Here is a 19,231-nt window from a genome sequence, read left to right as displayed (position 1 = left end):
CTTCCCTGATATCTTCTGTTATCATTGCATCATAAACTATTTTAACTCTAACCTCATCCCATTTTGCATGTTATTGCTTGGTAAGTTAATGATAACTTATTGCAAATGCTCCTAATGTACTTATTGTTATCATTTTTTTGTATATAGTGAATGTCTGTTTAAATTGATCAACATGCTCATAAATTTCTCCCCATATCATGACATTTTGTCTCATTCCTTTATTCCAACTCTATTCTTAATTCTAAAGCATTTCTGTTGACTGTTATTTCGGTGAGAATATAACAGTTAAAATGCCCTGATTCTCACCTGAAATTTCCTTATTTCACCATCATTCATGAATGCAAACTTGACCAAATACAGAATTTAGATTGGCAAGGATTTCTTTCTTTGGCATTGAGAATATATTATGCCATTGCCATAAAACTCTGTATTTACTCCTAAGAATTTGACATCACTATATATATATATATATATATATATATATAAATTAGGTAATATCTCTCTCCTTCCCACTCTCTCTCTTTCTCCCTCCTCCAGTTCCTGCTGCCCCCCACTCCTATGCTTTTACTATTTTTCTTAGCATTATTACAAATTTCCTACAATATTTTTAGGTGTTCATTTGAGTTTATTCTGTGAGAATTCAATTCTTTTTTTAAAATTTCGGAATATTTCTTTGCCATTCTGTAAGCATGTAGGGCTTCTCCTGGATTTTCTCTTTCTGGGGTTTCTGTACCTTGATCTGTCTTTTGTGTCATTTAGGTTTCCTTCCACATTGTCTCATTTCATCATCTGCTGAACACGATATAATTTACTCAGATCAGTTTTCTATTTATTCTCTCTCCAACTCTGTCTAATCTGACAACGTAATTTATCCATCCACTTTTTAATTTCAATGATTACATATTTCTTTCTAGACATTCTATTCAGTTCTAATTAAAATCTTTATGTCATTTTTATAACATCATGGTAGTTTTACTGTCCCATTACCTTCTTTTACAGTTAGAATAATTCTAAACAATTTTTCAGCTTCTAGTAGTCATGAACAACATAATAGAGAATATCAGTCTCTTCTGAGTCCTGATGAGGAATAAGATAAATTGGAGACAAAATGTCACCTTTAAACACATGAATCTTATGGTGAAGACACAAACATAACTTAAAAAACTATTTTTTCAGTGTTTCCTAATATGTGATTAACAGTTTTCGATCTGCTCAACAGGCTCACCATTCCCTATAGTGGCAGAGCACATTCTTCCCTTAGGCAGGCCAACATTCTAAAAGAAAAAGAAGGGAAAGTTATGGCCAGTCTTGTCGGGAGGAGAGGAGGAGAGCACAGCCAGGTGATGGCACCGATGTCCTCCACATGGAAGGAGACATCAGGAGCAGGAGATAAGTGGCCACTCCATGCTCCACAAGTCTTTTGTAAATTCAGAGTCTGCTAGCAGAAATTGTTGAGGTCAGATGTGTCCATTTGTTGCATGTAATTCCCCCCATTCATCAATTTCCTTCCTTTTTTTTTTTTTTTTTTTTTTTTTTTTTGGTATAGGGGTGGGATGGGATACTGGGTGGGAACTCAGGGGCACTTGACCACTGAGCCACTTCCCCAGCCTTATTTTGTATCTTATTTAGAGACCGAGTTGTTTAGTGCTTTGCTTTTGCTGAGGCTGGCTTTAAACTGGCGATCTTCCTGCCTCAGCCTCCCAAGCTGCTGAGATTACAGGCAAGCACCACTGCACCCAGCACATTCATCAATTTTCACTCATTAATTATTTATTTTTTTCCTGAGGAATTCCCCTGCAACCCGATATATAAAAAAATTTCCTTTCAGAGAAGCTTTGGATTTCTTTCAAGCATTTACAGCAGCCTAACACTATTTATAATTACTTTGTAGTTTTTCATTTGTCCTCAGTTAAGTTCCTTGCTCTCTATTCCTCTGCACTACTTGTCTTGGAATGAGAAAACCAATGTGTTAAACATGCTTTTCTATTTGAGATCTTATTTTTCTTTCGATTCAAATCAAGGTGAACAACACTCACCTAATATGTTGCCAAAGATCAGTGGAGAATGTTTTCCGTTGTCAGAACTTGACACTCTCATATATTCCATTTGTGCTTTAAGAAACACAACTGTAACTATAACACATCAATAAAAGACGTGGAAAAAGAGAAAAGATACACAACTGTAGCATCTCTAAAATATCCTATTCTATGGATCTGGAGTTTATCGTACTAAGTGAAATAAGCCAGTCCTAAAAAGCCAAAGGTGGAATGTTTTTGCTGATATGTGGAAGCTAACCCATAATAAGAGGAGAAGAATAGATATTCAGTAGATTAGACAAAGGAGAATGAAGGGAAGGGAGGTGGGATAGAAAAAGGAAAGAAGAAAAATAAAAGAATGAATCTGAAATAATTTTCCTATGTACTTATGTGAATATACCATAGTGAATCCACCATCATGTAATTCATAAGAATGGGGTACTAATTAGAACATGATAGATTCCATGCTTGTACAATTATATCAAAATGAATTCTACTGTCATGTATAAGTAAAATGAACTAATAAAATATTTTCTATATGAAAATTGCCGAGGATGTAGTTTAGTGGTTATGTAATACTGGGTTCAACCCCCAGTACAAAAAAGAAGATGAGAAATTTAAGTGTTTAGCTCAAGGTTCTGGTACAACTATAAATAGGTCTATACATCTATATCAGTATTTTCCATCTCTATTTCTTTTGACAAAAAAATGAAATTATAGTTTATGTAGTAGTTTATGAATTTTGTTCCTTTGCTTGGTTTTGGTCTGGGAATAATATAACACAAGGATATTTATCCAGATCATAAAATATTTTTTCTGCAAATAGTTAAAGATTTAAAAACAGTAAAAAAATCATTTGAAATGATACAAATAAATTCATAAAAATAAAATAAATACTCATGATTTATGTTGATTTTCTAGAAATTTAAAATTAAAGTATTTACTAAAAGTGGATGTAAGGGTAGATATTGCAGGAATTTTATAAGCATTTAATAATTTCCCAAATTTTTGTATTTAGCAATTTTGGCATCTTCACCATGCTACATTTTAAAACAAGAAAAAACTGAACATTTATATCTCTGAAAATGAGAAATATGATAGCTTGTTTTACAGTAATATTCAGAATATCAAATACTGAGTAACTTCAGAATAAACACTCTGTCCAACACTAGAACACAAAGATGGAGAGATATGGTCTGTGTTTTTGAAGGGCTTATGATATATATGGGTATCAGACAAATAATTCTTCCTCAAAATGAACTATGGGAAGTGGTAGAATAAAGGGAAAAAATGATGCATTCAATTATAAAGGAAAAATAGCTATACACTACCAAAGTTGGTTGAGACCCCAGTGTGAAAGGGAGTTTTCAACATGGTATTTACTTTCAGGAAAATGAAAATCAAAACTATATTGATATTACATGTAAATCCAGGCAGAATGGCAATCATTTTTTTTTCAATTCAATGACTTTATTCGAAGAAATTTTTTTTCTTAATAAAGGAGTTTTCTTTTTTTCATTTTTATTAGTTCTTTATAGTTATACATAAGGATACACTTTGACATAATTATAAAAGCAAGGAATATAATTTACTCTAAGTCGGTCTCCAGAATTACAGAATGGCAATTATTACAAATACAGATAATAAAAGTTAGATAGGATGTAGGGATAAAAGAACACTTACACTCTGTTAGTGGGAATGTAAATTAGTATAGCTGGTTGGTAACAGACAGAAGTAAGTGGTGGGAAGTTAAGTGGATAATTCTGTGAACTGGACGCACTGTGCTGACCCCACATGCTTTCTTTTAAAAAGCAATCTGGATCTAACACTGACTGGCTTAAGTCAATAGGATATGCTATATTCCTCAGCAAATAACCTGCTATCCAAAAGGGAAATGCATGCTTAAAGAAAGGCTCTATGAATAAGAACACCCCTTTGGGGTACTTCTGTAACCCTTCACAGATCAGATTCCAAAACTCAGAGTGATAATAATATTTACCCCTAATCATAAAATCTGTAAGAACACGTTCCAATTAGAACTGGTCAGCATGGGGCAAAGTAACCTCTGCTTTACCATGCAGAGTGGGGAACTGGAAGTCTGATGTAGTCCTGCTGGCAGTTAAAAATCAAGAGGTGGACCTGAGCAATACTCTGGAAATTTCCCTGGGAACTTCCAATAAAAGGCTGCCTTCCTTTTCCTCTTTAAGGTCCCACTTTCTCTATTGAGAGTGTCCCATTTTATCCATTTTAACTTATGACTCCTTCTTTGAACAACATGTCTGGAATCTTTTTTTGGAATAATTGTCTAAGAACTGGTAACAAAGGACCACCATGTTTATCTCAGTCTTGAAGCAGGTCCTGGGTCTGTAACAAAGCCACTATGGAAATCAGTACGGAGATTCATTAAAAACCTAAAAATAGAACTATCCAGCTATACCACTCCTCAGTTTTTATCTGAAAGAAATAAATCAGGCATACCCATATTTATCACAACACACAGTTCACAATCATTATCAAATCAGTCTAGGTGTCCATCAACAGAAGAATGGATAAAGAAGATATGGTATATGTGTGCAATGGAGTTTTATTCAGCCATAAAGAATGAAATTATATTTTGCAGGAAAATTATGGAGCTGAAGAGTAGCAGGTTAACCAAAATATGTCAGACTCAGAAAGACAAATATTATGTGTATTCTCATATGTGGAAGCTAAGAGGGAAGAAGTAAGGGGAAAAAAGACATCATGAAAATAGAAGAGAGACTGTGATCACAGAGGAAGGAAGTCAGGGAGAGGGCAGAGGGGATGGTAATGGGAAGTAGTGAGGAGTAAAATTGATCAAATTATGTTATATGCATGCACGAATATGCAACAATGAAAGTCACTATTCTGTGTAATTAATGTACACCAATAAAAAAGGAAAGGAAAAGGCTAATATAATATTGGGCTACAATTTGTAGAGTATATGGAGAATTATTATTATTATTACATTGTCATTCTTGTGACAAAAATCTAAAACTAAAAAGTATATCATATTAATACTATCATGATTTATAATAAAAATAGGATTCATACAAAATGAGGTATGCAGCAATAAAAGTAATAAAGTACAGAATGTACTCTTTTTTTTTTTTTTTTTTTTTTTTGCGGTACTGAGGATTGAACTCAGGGCCTGGTGCTTGCAAGGCAAGCACTCTACCAGCTGAGCTATCTCCCCAGCCCTGAATGTACTCATATTTTTTTTATTGTAAACAAATGGGATACATGTTGTTTCTCTGTTTGTACGTGGAGTAAAGGCATACCATTTGTCTAATCATAAATTTACATAGAGTAATGTTGTTTGATTCAGATGATGACACATAATGGGGGGTGGGAGGGGTTAGTGTTAGGGTTAGGGTTAGGGTTAGGGAGGGGGGCAAGAATGGAGGAAGGAAGGACTGTATAGAGGGACAAGAGGGGTGGGAGGGGTGGGGGGAAGGGAAAAAATAGCAGAGTACTCATATTTTTGAAACAATTTTATCAGTGCTGTACATTTAAAAGCAAAAAAGCCAACAAACAACTTATTCTAAATTTTCAATACACAAACAATAAATGGAGAGTAGAAAAAATGGTAAAATGATACATATTATTACAGTTATCTCAGAAAATATTGAAATTTGTGCATCAGGTTAAGAATTTTCAGCATGGTCATCTCTTTGCCTGTTTTCTCAAAAGGCAAAAAGTCATTATCACATTTGTTTTATTCACCAAATGTAACTTTCAAACTCTTGTGGCTCTCCCAGCTGTAATATAGGATTTTCATACCTTAGATTCCATACCAGAAGAGTCTGTGAAAGTCAATAAAAATACAAGTGATTTAGTTGTTTCCAAGTACTCCTACCTTCTGTGCCTAAATTCTTCAAAGTTAAATGACATAAATCTATGTCCTATTCAGTGAATCTTATGATCTTCATGTTTCTAAAGTCTTCCACAAAAGAGAAAGCAGTGGCTTTCATTTCCTGTTATTTTACTTTTTAAATTCCTTCTTTCTTACTCAAATTCCAATTACCATTCATGATTTTGTACCCTGAAGTTGTACTCTCTTCCTGACTCCCCACAAATACAGTTAAACTATTACACTATTAATATAAGGTGATTATGTTTTGTAAGTTTTACCAAGGCTTTATTAAAAGTGGAGAATAATTACTAAACAGGATACAAATGCAGTTTTAACTGCTGTTGAAACTTTCATTGATCATGTTCCATGCATAGATCTCTTATTTACTGATCATGTATCTCTTTGGGTTCTGATCTTGGAGTTCTACTTTCTTCCTATTCTCTCAATTAAAAGACTCTAAATTTTTTAATTTCTTTCATAAAAATGTCTGTTCCCAACTTCAGCCAATCATCTCCCATGTACACTGGCCCAAAAAGACTTCTCTTCCCAATTAAGAAGAACCATCGAATTGATCTTCTGAACAAAAATAATAACAATAATAGTAATAAGAATAATATTAATAATAATAATAATAATAATAATAATACAAAAACCTGTCTCATCCTAAAAGAAAGCACAGTCAACTTTTAGAGTGGAATTTTTTTCTCATATGTCATGTTTAGTAAAATAAAACTAAGAAAGTGAAAAAGAAAATACTTTAAAAAAATAATAGATTTGAAATCTGGTAACTAACATTTCATTCTTGGCTTTATCTTTAAGGAGCTGTTGAACATTAGGCAAATCAATAACCTCTTTGAATTTCAGTATCCAACCATAAAATAAATATGTATCAATAATCTAGTATGTGTTAGTTAAACTGTGCAAGGGAAATACATCATTTGTGAAAAATTATTCTATGCATAGTGTTCATAGTTGCACAGTGATAGAAAATTTGATGTGTAAACATCTGTAACTGTGAAACACTTGGATTTGAAAAGGGCATATTCCTGCCCACTGGACGATGGCAAGTCAGAGTAGAAAGATTACAGAAATGTTGCTTCATTAAAGCAGCACACAAGAACCCTCCTGCCCAGTGACATAATGTCAATGTTGAGCTGTGTTATTGAGTCAGGTGCAGAATCATTAGCCATTTATTAGAAAAAAAAAGTCTACTCTTTAGAGCACACCTCAGGGGACATGGCTGTGTTGTAAAAAAGTGGATTTCAGATGGCAATGAAAACAAAATTTCTTCCTGATGTTATTCTTAAAGAGGAAAAACTGGTGAAAGGAAAAAAATAAAGAAAACCTGCTGCAAAAAAAAAAAAAAAAAAAATAGGAAATGTGTTTCAAATTTCCCTCCCCATGGTAAAAAAGAAATACAAGAAGAAAGCTGTCACTAAAAACATTTCAGGTAAACACTCACTCTCAGAATCTCTCTGTGCTGCAACTACATGCACAAAGAGGTTCAGATTCTGATCAAAACATTTTCCTGCTCAGGGTTTTCCTCAGGGCAACTTTAACATCTTTGTTCCTCAAACTGTAGATCAAAGGGTTCATCATGGGAACCACGTTGGTATAAAAGACAGAAGAGATTTTACTTTCATCCATCGACCCAGCAGAGAATGGTTTCAGATACATAAATGCACCTGATCCAAAGAACAGAGAAACAGCAATTATATGGGAAATGCAGGTGCTGAAGGCTTTGGACCTGCCCCCTGTGGAGTTTATTTGGAGGATGCTGGAAATGATGAAGCTATAGGAAATAATGATGGTGAGACTTGGCACAATGATGTTGATTCCTGCCACAATCAATACAACTAGCTCATTGGCATAGGTGTCAGTGCATGATAGCTGGAGCAAAGGGGGGACATCGCAGAAATAGTGGTTGATGGTGTTCGCATCACAGAAGGTCAGTCTCAGCATGCATCCAGTGTGGGCCATGGCACCAGAAAACGCCATCAAGTATGAACCTAGCATAAGGTTGGAGCACACCTTAGGAGACATGATTGTGTTGTACAAAAGTGGATAGCAGATGGCTACGTAGCGATCATAGGCCATTGACGTCAGCACGTAGCACTCAGAAATAATAAAAAAACAAAAAAAGCAAAGCTGGGTCATACACCCTTTGTAGGAGATAATATTCTTCTTTGATATGAAGTTCACCAGCATTTTGGGTGTAAACACAGAAGAGTAACAGAGATCTATGAAGGACAAGTTAAAGAGGAAAAAATACATAGGAGTGTGAAGGTGTGAATCCAAGCCAATCAGAGTTATCAAACACAAATTTCCCAACACAGTGACCATATACATTACTAGAAATAGGATGAACAGGGGGAGTTGAAGATTAGGCCAATCTGTTAATCCCACCAGAGTAAACTCAGTTACAAAAGAGGCATTTTCAGGAGCCATTCTTTTCAAAAAGAATCTGTAGACACAGGGAGAAAAACAGTAATTACATTAGAAGACAACCCAACTCTTCCAAGAATATCTTCTCCCATCAGTGTGAGGAGTGCACCAGTAATGTCTGAAACTAACCAACCTGAATGCACACAACCTGCCTTTTGTGCTGCCAGAATACTGATTTAAAATTCCTATTAGAATCTTAAAACTAAGTACAGAACATCACACACTTAGCCTGCCTAAGGAAGACTGGTGGTACCATATGCAAACGACTGTTAGGAAAGCACAGGAATAAAAAAGAAGAGAGCTGGAAAAGAGCAAATTGTTCTTTCATCTCATATTTCTCCCTTTCCTTGAGCCCTCCCTTCACTAGTAAATTTGGAAGCAGATGTCCGCAACCTGGTGACGACCCTCAATGCAGATTGCACTCTAGTGGGTTTGGAACCATGAATGTTCTTCCTAATCTAAAACAAAAGAACCTGAGTCTAGGAATTTTTAAGTTATTGTCCCATGTCACAGAAAAGACCATAAATGTAGACTAATGACATATCTGTCCATAGACAGGGAAATTAATAATTAATGTACTACAACCTTGGTATCCATTAATTCTGTGAACATTCTCTGCTCCCTTTTCAAAGAATTTCCTCTACCAGTTTCACTTGAGTCTTAGGATTGCACAAAATGGAAAGAAAAATATCATATCTTAGATCCCTGGTCTTCATCTCAAAATATGAGGATATCGAGCTAAGAATAAACAAAACAATGAAAGAGAAACAGTGCCTGATTTCACATGAATAGGAAATATAAATAGTTGTGTTCATATAAGCAGAGAGTAGAATGTTGGTTGCAAGAGGACAAGGGGAGGAAAAATCTGATACTGGCCAATGGTTACAAAGGCTCAGTTATGCAAGATGATTAAGCTCTGGACATCTAATGCACAACGTGTTAACAATAGTTAATAATAATGTGAAATTTGCTAGCAGAACGGAACTGAAAATTATGTTCTCACTATATGGAAACATACACAAAACACACAAAAAGGGGGATCATTAATGGGATTATTTCACAGTGTGCCAAAATATTAAGTTGTAAACCTTGGAGATTCATTTTTACACGTTAATGATATCTCAAAGAGTTAAATGAAAAGACATTAATATACATACATTTCAAAAATCACCTTCCAGGCTGAGTGCTGTGGTGCACACCTGTAATCCCAGCAGCTCAGGAGGCTGAGGCAGGAGGATCATGAGTTCAAAGCCAGTCTCAGCAAAAGTGAAGCATTAAGCAACTCAGTGAGATCCTGTCTCTAAATAAAATACAAAATAGGGCTGGGGATGTGGCTTAGTGGTCAAGTGCCCTTGAGTTCAATCCCCAGTAACCCCACACCAACAAAAAAAAAAAAAAAAAAAAAAAAAAAACCCAAAAAACAAAAAAACTCACCTTCCACAGGAGAGAAAATCTTGGTGCTTCTTTATCATTGTTTACCCCTGTGGTCCTGGAAGAGTGATATCAGACTGAACTTCTCATATTCCCTGGAAATCATTCTGAACTGCTGGATTTATAATAACTATAAGTCTTCTGAAGCATCAGAGAAAAATAAATACCTTCCTTATTATCACATCTGCCACTCAGTGAGACTGTGCCCTGACTACAAGCAAGGTAGAAGCTTACTTTCTTCCTAGGGAACAGATTCTAAGTATAAAAAGCAAATGAAGGGATTATGTGTACAAACTAAATCATGATACTTCTTCAGTTCCTTAGGGACTCAATGTTTTACTCAGGTTTTTCCCTCTCCTTAGGGACTGAACATACCCTATGGTAGAGCCAAAATGAAATTCCCATCTCCCCAGCACCTCGATCTCTCAAGAGCAATCTATTGTTTTGGCTCTTGCTCTCTTTGTTCCCACGTCTTCAAGGTAAATGCTCCACAGAATATACCACCAGGCTTCCTTATTCATTTTTTAGGAAGTTTCAGAAAGTTTTCAAGGATTGTAGGAGTTTACTTCAAGATTCTTTCTCCAAAATGAGTTCCACTGTTTTACAATGCAACCAAAGTTTTAAATTTTAAAGACCTACTGAAAATTTCTTTCTTTTCTTTTGTCTTTTTTGTGTGTACATGGGGCAGGTTTACCAGGGATTGAACCCAGAGCTTCATGCATGCTAGGCACCAGTACTCTACGACTGAACTACATCCCCAGACCAGCTTTTGGGAATTCCCACCTGAGTATCCTGCTGAGTTCTTAAATATGGCAGTTCAGAAATAAGGCCTGCAATTCAAACTGCTCATTAAAGAGTCCATGCTGCAGAGTTAGAGTGTCTTGTGTTTGAATCTTCCCCCTGTACTTCCTTTAGTATTACATTTTTGTAATACTTTGGAAAAGTTACTTAACATCTTTGTGTCACAGTTTCAGTTTTGTTTAAGGATTGTAAAAACATCATACCTTTCTTTGAATTGTTTTGATAATTAAATGAAAAATATAAGAAAAGTGAATAAAATGAAGTGTTGCATATGAAAGCAGTCAAATGGAAACTGTGGATAGAGATGCTCCTGGACTTATAAAGGAGTTATATCCATATTAATTTCTCATAAATTGAAAATATCCCAAGTCAAAAACACAGGTAAGTACACCTAACCTGCCAAACATCATAGCTTGGCTTAACACCTGCCTAATGTGCTTACCTTAGCTTACACTGGGCATTACAAGATTATCATACCACATCACTAGCCAAGGAAGAGTTCAAAATTCAAAACTCCAAATATTGCCTATCTAAATATCTGCTATGTTTGTACTATCAAAAGATTCAAAGATGGTGTAAATACCATGTAAAATAGTTTGATTCTTCCTTAAAAGGCAAAACATAGAATCACCATATCATTTAGCACATTCACTTTTTTATATAAAAGAAAGAAGAATAGAAAACAGATGTTCAAACAAAGACATACACACAAATGTTAATAGAAGCAAGAGAAAGGAAAAAAGTCAACTATCCATTAAATGATAAACAAATTGTAGTGTATTTGTACAATAAATATCATTAAGCCATAAGAAGACACATACTACAACATGGATTAATATTGAAAACATTATTCTGAAGTCAAGAAACAAGTCACAAAAGATCAGACCATATATAATGTGATTCCATTTTGATGAAATGTTAGAATAGACCAGCCTACAGACACAGAAAGTAGATAAGTGTTTAAGGAAGAGTGTCATGTAAGAAGAAGGAGGTGACACAAGAGGACACAAGAATTATTTCTGTCATGATGAAAATTTTCTAACACTGGCTTTGGTGATGATATACATATCTAAGACTATACTAAAAATTGTTGAATATTTAATGAATTGTGTGTCTGTCCTATGTGAACTATATTGCAATAAAGATATTTAAACACTGTGGCAATTGAAAATGCTTCATAACCTATTAAAACAATAACATGTATACAAAATATGATCATAAGTATATGTCTCTTATTACCTACACAGATAGTCTAGGTATAGACATAGATATCAATGTTAAAAATATAGATAAAATGATGCCAAACAGGAAATCAGAAGCCCTAGCACCAACTGAGTCACTAATGAGTGAGGAAAAGTAACAAAAAGCTGATAGAAATTATTTTTTCATGAAGGGAATAGTGGGTTGTTTTTGTTCACTTTAATTTGTTTCAGTTTCTTAAAATTTTTTCAAAGTCATTTTTGGGAAAAAATATGATTGTAACTTTAATAAGTTCTGAAACTCTGGAATCCAAATTCATCCTAAACTGACTAAAAGGAAACCTGCAGTTCTCTTGTAGAATTCAAACTATAGTCATAAATAAAGAGCATGTTTATCTGGAAATAGAGATTCCAAGTTCACAAATAGTGGTAAGTACATGGATATTACCAGACTTCTAAAACGATAAGAGAATTTCCATACATCACACTCAGGCATATCAAAATACTGATTTAAAAATGATAGAAATCAATGGAGCAATGGGCTACAGATTCTGGCTAATTGGATAATAGCTTATTTAAATAGAAAAATTCCCAGAAGAAACACGTATCATGTTGCAATTTCTACAACACAGTAGCAAAAGATATTTTGGTTCACATCTTAGTTCCGCAACTTTTTAGCTCTATGGCACTGCACAAATGTCTGACCTGCTCAGTGCCTTGTTTATTTCCTCAGTATGCTGGTAAAATTAATGAAATCTGCTTAATGTTATTATATTAATTACATATTTCAGTATTTGGAAAGTGCATAGCATAGTGCGTGGACATAGCAAACATTGTAAAACATTTTGTGGAAGATCAAATTGTATACACAAGCAGACATTGATCACATAAGAAACTATCTGATCTTCCTGTTTGTCACAAGCTCTTAAACACCAGATTTAAGAGCAGAATAGTCCCCAGTTTAAGACAAGGGCAAAATTGGAAGGATGGATCATAACTTATTTACTCCTCACAAATATGTGCTTATTAGGTCAGTGCTTTTTTCAAAGCCTGCTGTACCTCCTTGTTTCTAAAGTAAAATATCAAAGAATTTTGGGAAGGGATCACAATATTGGTCAATACTTGAAGCACAGAGTCCAGCCAAGGGCTGTCGGCAGGGTAGAGGTAAGTGAGGACCACCAGTCCATAGAAGAACCGAATGAAAGTCAGGTGGGCACTGCAGGGGGAGAAGGCTCTGTGAGGGAGCAATGCAAGTATAAGTGAGTAAAGGAAAAACACATGAGTGCAATGAGACCCACCCTGGTGAAACTCATCGTCTGTGCTAGAGAGGTTCCTGAGCAGCCCAGGGGCAGCACCACCAGCATATCACAGAAAAAAAATACTGTCCGCCTTATGGACCACACAACAGGACAACTTAAAGATGAGGTATGTGAGGACAGATACATGCAGACCACTCCCATCCAGGTGCCCAGATTCATGACAGCACTCACCTGATGGCTCATGATGTGTCACCGAGAGTGACAGTAAAGCAGTCACATACTGTCATGGTGTACAGTAAACAACCTGGAAATAGAAGAGCTGAGAGGCACATCCCCGTTAAGAGCTGGCACAATTTTGTCCCATTAGTTAAAGTACCATTTTGGAAGAATTCACTAAAGGGAAAAAGATGTCAAACACTGACAGATTTCCCAGGAAGAAACATATAGGGTTGTGAAGCTTAGAGGAGGTGAGGATGGTGGGGGAAATGAGCAGGCTCCCCAGCAGAGTAAGCAGGTCGAAGGACAGAAATAGGAAAAAGAATATATATTTCCCTTCTATTTGTTTGAGGGATTCCCATCAGGAAGAACTTGGTAGGGTGTGAATCCTCATGCCCATGTCCAGTTAGTCCTGGAAGATCAAAGAAAGACCACACTGTGGAGAGTTTTTCCTAATGAAATACCTTCATAGAATGCATTGGAAGCTAATAACACCTATACACTATAGGAGTATTTCAATAGGACTTAATACTCTTGTGCCATTAATTATTATTTGACAATGAAAGGAAGAGAAATACTAGAGATAGCATAAAGTAGCAATTATAGAATAATTTTTTGCACTTGGATATATCTCAGCTTACATGCCACATCTGCTTCCCATTTTGTGACTCCAGATAGAAATATAAAGTCTTCAATGTCTTCTGAATTTCTGTAGAGAGTACACTAGTATCTTACAGTTTTTGTAAATATTAATGCTTGTGTGTGGGGAGGGTCACTGGGGATTGAACCCAGGGCCTCTGGCATAGTAAGCACACACTCTACCACTGAGCTACACTCCCAGGCCCTATGAAGAGTGCTTTGCACCCGTAGTACTTTGTGTGATGCCACCCCTTGAGAAGTATCTACTCAAGATATTAACCTGCTTTAAAGGACCTTTATTCTATAACTCTACTGTGGGGTGATAAAGAGCTCTCTGGGATTATGTATTGAGTATTATTTATGAAACTTTTTTTTAACATCTGCAATAGGAACAACTGAAAACTGAGAATTTTCTAGTGAGTACATAAAACAGAATGGAAAAGAAAATATTTAATGTATTTAAAAACAATATACAATTAATAATGTTAAAAAAAAATGAACTATCTGAGTTAACTCAAGATGGCAGATTAGAGGAAAGCTATATTTCCCGTGGTCCCGGATTCAAGCAGAAAGAGTACTGTGTCTTAGCAAGGTGAATTAAAGAGGCAATTCACAAAAATTCAGTATCAGACAGTTGGAGACTCTTAGAGACTCAGAAATTCTGATATTTTGAATGAAAGGCTAGAGAAAGTACATTGGAAGGAAGCCTCTCGTGTCAGCAGCAGAGACCCCCATTTCATTGCAGAGGGAACGGGTAACACAAAAAGAAACAACAGACAACTTTGGCCTGGAAAAACCTACAGAACAGAAAAGCAGTCTGAACTTAACTGAACCAGAGGCTGCGCAGTGGACTGGTATATGAAAAGTGCTCATTATTTCTCAACTGGCAAGTGGCGAACTGAGGCAGAAAGCCATCTTGTGGAGGCCACACTGAAGCTTGCTCCGGCAATATTTTCACAAAAAATATTGTCACATTGTCCTGGCAAGCACCTACTGTGTGTCCTAGAGTGTACCTAGCAGAAAATGATTGAAACAGGCACACAGAAGATTATACCAGGGGGTTTCAAGTCAGAGAGAGAGGGCAGTGCAATTCACTTTCTCTGAGTCTGGAGGCTCACATGACCAGCTGAAGAGGGTCAGAAACTGAATAGGTGGGCATGGTGACATTCAGGGCTGAGAGAGGAAGAACTATTGGTCAGTGTTGGAGCATGCAAGACCTGTGGAGGGTTGGCTCCCCAACTTGTGAGTGGAATTCATAGGAGATGAGGTGTGTTGATCTAATCTCTGCAGGGAAGACAGCACCCACTGTCTCATCCAGCGAGTACAATGAAGACTCAGCTCTCAGATGAAGTTTTAAGGTCTTTATTTTTATGGGAGAGCTTCTGAGCCGAGTGCCCGGTTCTTCCTCCTCCTCCGCCGCCGCCGTCTTCTTCTTATTCTTCCTCTCGCCGCGCAGCTCTCTCTCTCCTTTTCTCTCGCGCAGCTGCTGCTTCTCTCTTCTTCTCTCGTCAGGCAGCTGCTGCCTGCCTGCCTCCACCGGGCAAAGTACGCAGCTTTATGGGATATAACAGCCAATCACCTTAACGGGTCAGGCGTTTGGCTCGTGGAGACTTAATGGTGGGTAATGAGGACATGTACTGATCACGAGCTAAGCACGGATGGGAGGAGATCAGTCAGCCAATAGAAAGCACTTCCTTAAAGTTGTTTTTCTTTGCGGTTGGGCTTCTCAGCGCCATCTTAGGGCAAGGCCAGCTACCACTGCAGGCCCTACAGGGCAGCGGTCTCCAACACCCACCACTATCCTCTAGAACTAAATTCCAGCCTCTGGAACTACCCACTTGGAACTCTGCTGCAACCCCAACCTGGGAGTGCATCCACCTAATCTGTCAGGACAACACTCAAAATGACAGTACTTCCTCTTCTTTCCTACCTTATACTGGTGAGAAGTTGAAAACTATTTCAACAAACTTCAGTTTTAGGCCACTCCAGCTGACAACCAAGTTAGCAACACCAAAAGAGGAAGGGTTTTAAAATCCCTAGGCTTGGTCCCTCTGAAAAGTACACAACCCACAGAGAAGCAGGAAAAATGACAGCCTGGCATAGACAGAGATCACCCATTCTCATCAACAGTTTTGACCACCTCACTGGAGACAATTCTTTCATTTCTTTAATAGTTTTTTTCCCTTGTCTTTTTTTCTTCTTTTTTCCCTTGGTGTTTTTCTTCTGTTGATTTGTTCCTGGATATATATTTTTTCACACTTTCACATATATATGCATACATATATTTTTTCTTTTTTCTAATTTTTGACATTTTTATTATGTTTTTTCTTTGCCTTGTCTTTTGAGGGCTGTTTTTCTTTTCAGTTTTGTTTTGTTTGTGTTTGTGTCTCTTGATTCTCTTTATCTCTTCTCTCTGTATTAGCCAAATAAACTTGTTCTCTGTTTCCTTTTTCTTAGATTTTTCTTTTATTTTTTTTTCTCCTTCTTCTTTATAGATGCCACTGGCTACATCTCTTCTGCTCTCTTTCTCCCTGTTCACATTCTGAACATTCTGAACTTTCTTTACCTTCCTAACACATTTTTTTCTCTTACTGAACTGCATTGTTATCATCTTTTAGACGTATGTGGTCTACATAATTCTTGCCATCACCACACATTCTGATGCAGTTATTAGTGCATAAATGGCCGATATTCATTTAAATGACAAATCTAGTTTACAGATACTTATTGCTTATACTATTAGCAATTTCTGAACACACTATTCCTGCTTTTGTGGTAACTGCTGTTGCAGCTGTCCTAGTAGGCATCAGATACATATTTTAACGTTGTAGATTGTTTGTTTCTATTGTTGTAATTGGTTGTTTTCTCTTTTCCTGTGAGGTGCAATGAATCTAATGGAACACTACAGATTCCCCAGGGTGGAGATTTTCCTGCTGAGCTAAAACAAGCCAAGAGGCAGTGTGCATTGCTACATGCATAAACAGACCCTGCTCAGACTTCAATGATACCTTAAGAAAAAATAATAGGAGGTTAAAAACCCCAACCTAAGAACCAGTTCCACAATAGCAATGATGGATGAGGGGGGATCTCAAAGTCCCACTCATGAACATTCACTTCTACAGCCAAAACGGAGAAAAGCAACACAAAGTCTGTGACATAACACTGACAAGGGGTCTCAATTGATATCTGTGTCAAGTCCCTGTAGAATACAGCATTGTTAAGTGAAGAAAAGTAATCACCCCATATACCCTGCTGTATACAGCACTATTTCAAGATCTGCAAGAAGTACTCCACTGTTTTTTTGAGACTTCAGGGAAAGTGGAATTCTCAAGTTCTGACATAATCTACACTGTATCATAATACAATAATCATCACCAGTGAACTAGCAGGGAAACTATACTAAAATACCCACTTGGAAATTCACAACACTTTGCCAAAAGAAGCAGTACCCTAAAAAGGAACACACATAACAGTGGAAGAGAAATTCATCCCAATAAATACATAAAATCCAACATGTGCATACAAATGAAAAAACAAGGTGATACAATGCCTCTCAAGGTCATAATTTACTAAGAACTGACTCCACTCTTAAATAAGTAGATAAAATACAAGGTAAATAATTAAAAAAATGATTATAAAGATGATCAATAAATTCCCAGAGAACACAGAAAATAACTGAATGAATTAAGTTAGTCAATATAGGATATGAATGAGATATTTAATAGGGAAATAGAGATATTTCAAAAAAAGAACCAAAGAAAAATCTAGGAAATGAAAGACACAGTGAAACAAACAAATTATTCAGTGGAAAGTCCCTCTAATACAGTAGATCAAGCTGAAGATTTAATATCAGTGACCAGCCTTGAATATTCAGATAGTATTTTAAAAATGAAAGAAAGAAAAGAAGCAACCATGACTAGAATATACAAGAACATTGGAAAAACATTAAGAGGGCAAGTTTAAGAATTACTGGAATAAAAGAGGGCTGTGAGATGCAGGCTAATGGAATGAATAATCTTTTCAGGGAAATGATTCCAAACCTCAAGAATGAGATGGAAAGTACTGTATAGAGGGTAAAGAGGGGTGGGAGGGGTGGGGGGAAGGGAAAAAATAACAGAATGAATCAAACAACATTACTGTATGTGGATTTATGATTACACAAATGGTATGCCTTTGCGCCATGTACAGAGGCAACATGTATCCCATTTGTTTACAATAAAATAAAAAAAATATATTATATTTTGAATTTTATCAATAAAAAAAAAAAAGAATGAGATGGACATTCAAATACCAGAAAAATTATGAGCCCCAAATAGGCAAGATCAAAAAGAAACTCTCCAAGACATATTATAATTAAATTCCTGTTATGGTTTAGATAGTAGGTGCCCCTCAAAAGGTCTTGAAGGAGAAAATAAAATTCAGAGATGAAATGATTGTGTTATGACAGCCTTAATCTAATCAGTGCATTAATTCACTGATATGGACTGACTGGGTGGAAACTAGGCAGAAAGTTTGTGGCTAGAGGAGGTAGGTCCCTGGGTTTTCCAGATTTGTATTCTGTCCCTGATGAGTGGAGATTGATATCTCTCTCTCTCTCTCTCTCTCTCTCTCTCTCTGGGTTGTCATGTCTTAAGCTGTTTTCCTCCACCATGCTTTTCCACCTTGACATTCTGCTTCACCTTGGGCCCAATGGAGTTGGCCATCTATGGACTGAGACCTCTGAAACCATGAGCCCCACCTCCCCCCACACACAAAACTTTTCTTCCTCTAAATCCCTTGTTAGGTCTTTTGATCAAGCAGCAAAAAAAATTGACTGAAACAATGTTTACATAGGGAACAAGGAGAGAATCTTAAAAACCTCAAGAGAAAAATGCCAGGCCATATTTAGAGGCAAGGAAGTCAAAATTACTTCTGATAAGTAATCTACATCATGCACAACCATAGAAATGAAAAGATGTACCCAATTTGTGTACAATGAATCAAAATGCAGTCTGTAAAAATAAAAAAAAATTAAAGATATATGTGAATATTAAAAAAAAAAAAGAATTACTTCTGATTTTTCTGATATTTTTTTCCTCTGAAAAAAGAAGGGCTTAGAACAATGTGCTCCAAGCCCTGAAAGAAATTATCCATCAACAAAGACTGCTACATCTAGCAAAGAAATCCTTCAGAATTTAATAAGAAATAAAAACCTGATATAAACAAAATTTAAATAGATTCATGACATCTAAGCTGGCACTGCAGAAAATACTTAACTGAAATACTACACAGAGAAGCAACCCATAGAATATTTCATTCTTCAACAACCACATTCACTTTCTTCTCAGCTGC

At 36.2% G+C, this 19,231-nt stretch overlaps 1 protein-coding gene across 5 annotated transcripts in view; it reads right to left on the bottom strand.

Annotated features, from left to right (window-relative positions):
• Positions 1–7,425: 7,425 nt before the first annotated feature.
• The window catches only part of LOC306640364 (olfactory receptor 8B3-like), a gene marked incomplete at both ends in the record, with an annotated part of 204,322 nt that continues 192,516 nt past the window's right edge, over positions 7,426–19,231 (bottom strand). For 2 of the 5 annotated variants that reach the window (XM_079104566.1, XM_079104567.1), the window contains one exon: positions 7,426–8,241. In XM_079104566.1, the coding sequence (XP_078960692.1) occupies positions 7,426–8,241 (816 nt within the window). Of the gene's footprint in view, positions 8,304–19,231 lie in introns of all 5 variants that reach the window. The other 3 variants (XM_079104565.1, XM_079104564.1, XM_079104563.1) reach the window with 2 other exon arrangements.

The sequence above is a fragment of the Sciurus vulgaris genome (assembly GCF_902686455.1).
Source record: "Sciurus vulgaris genome assembly, chromosome: 11".
Lineage (NCBI taxonomy): Eukaryota > Metazoa > Chordata > Mammalia > Rodentia > Sciuridae > Sciurus > Sciurus vulgaris.
The sequence above is the reverse complement of the archived record's forward strand: the minus strand, read 5'-3'. Positions and strand labels throughout refer to the sequence as shown.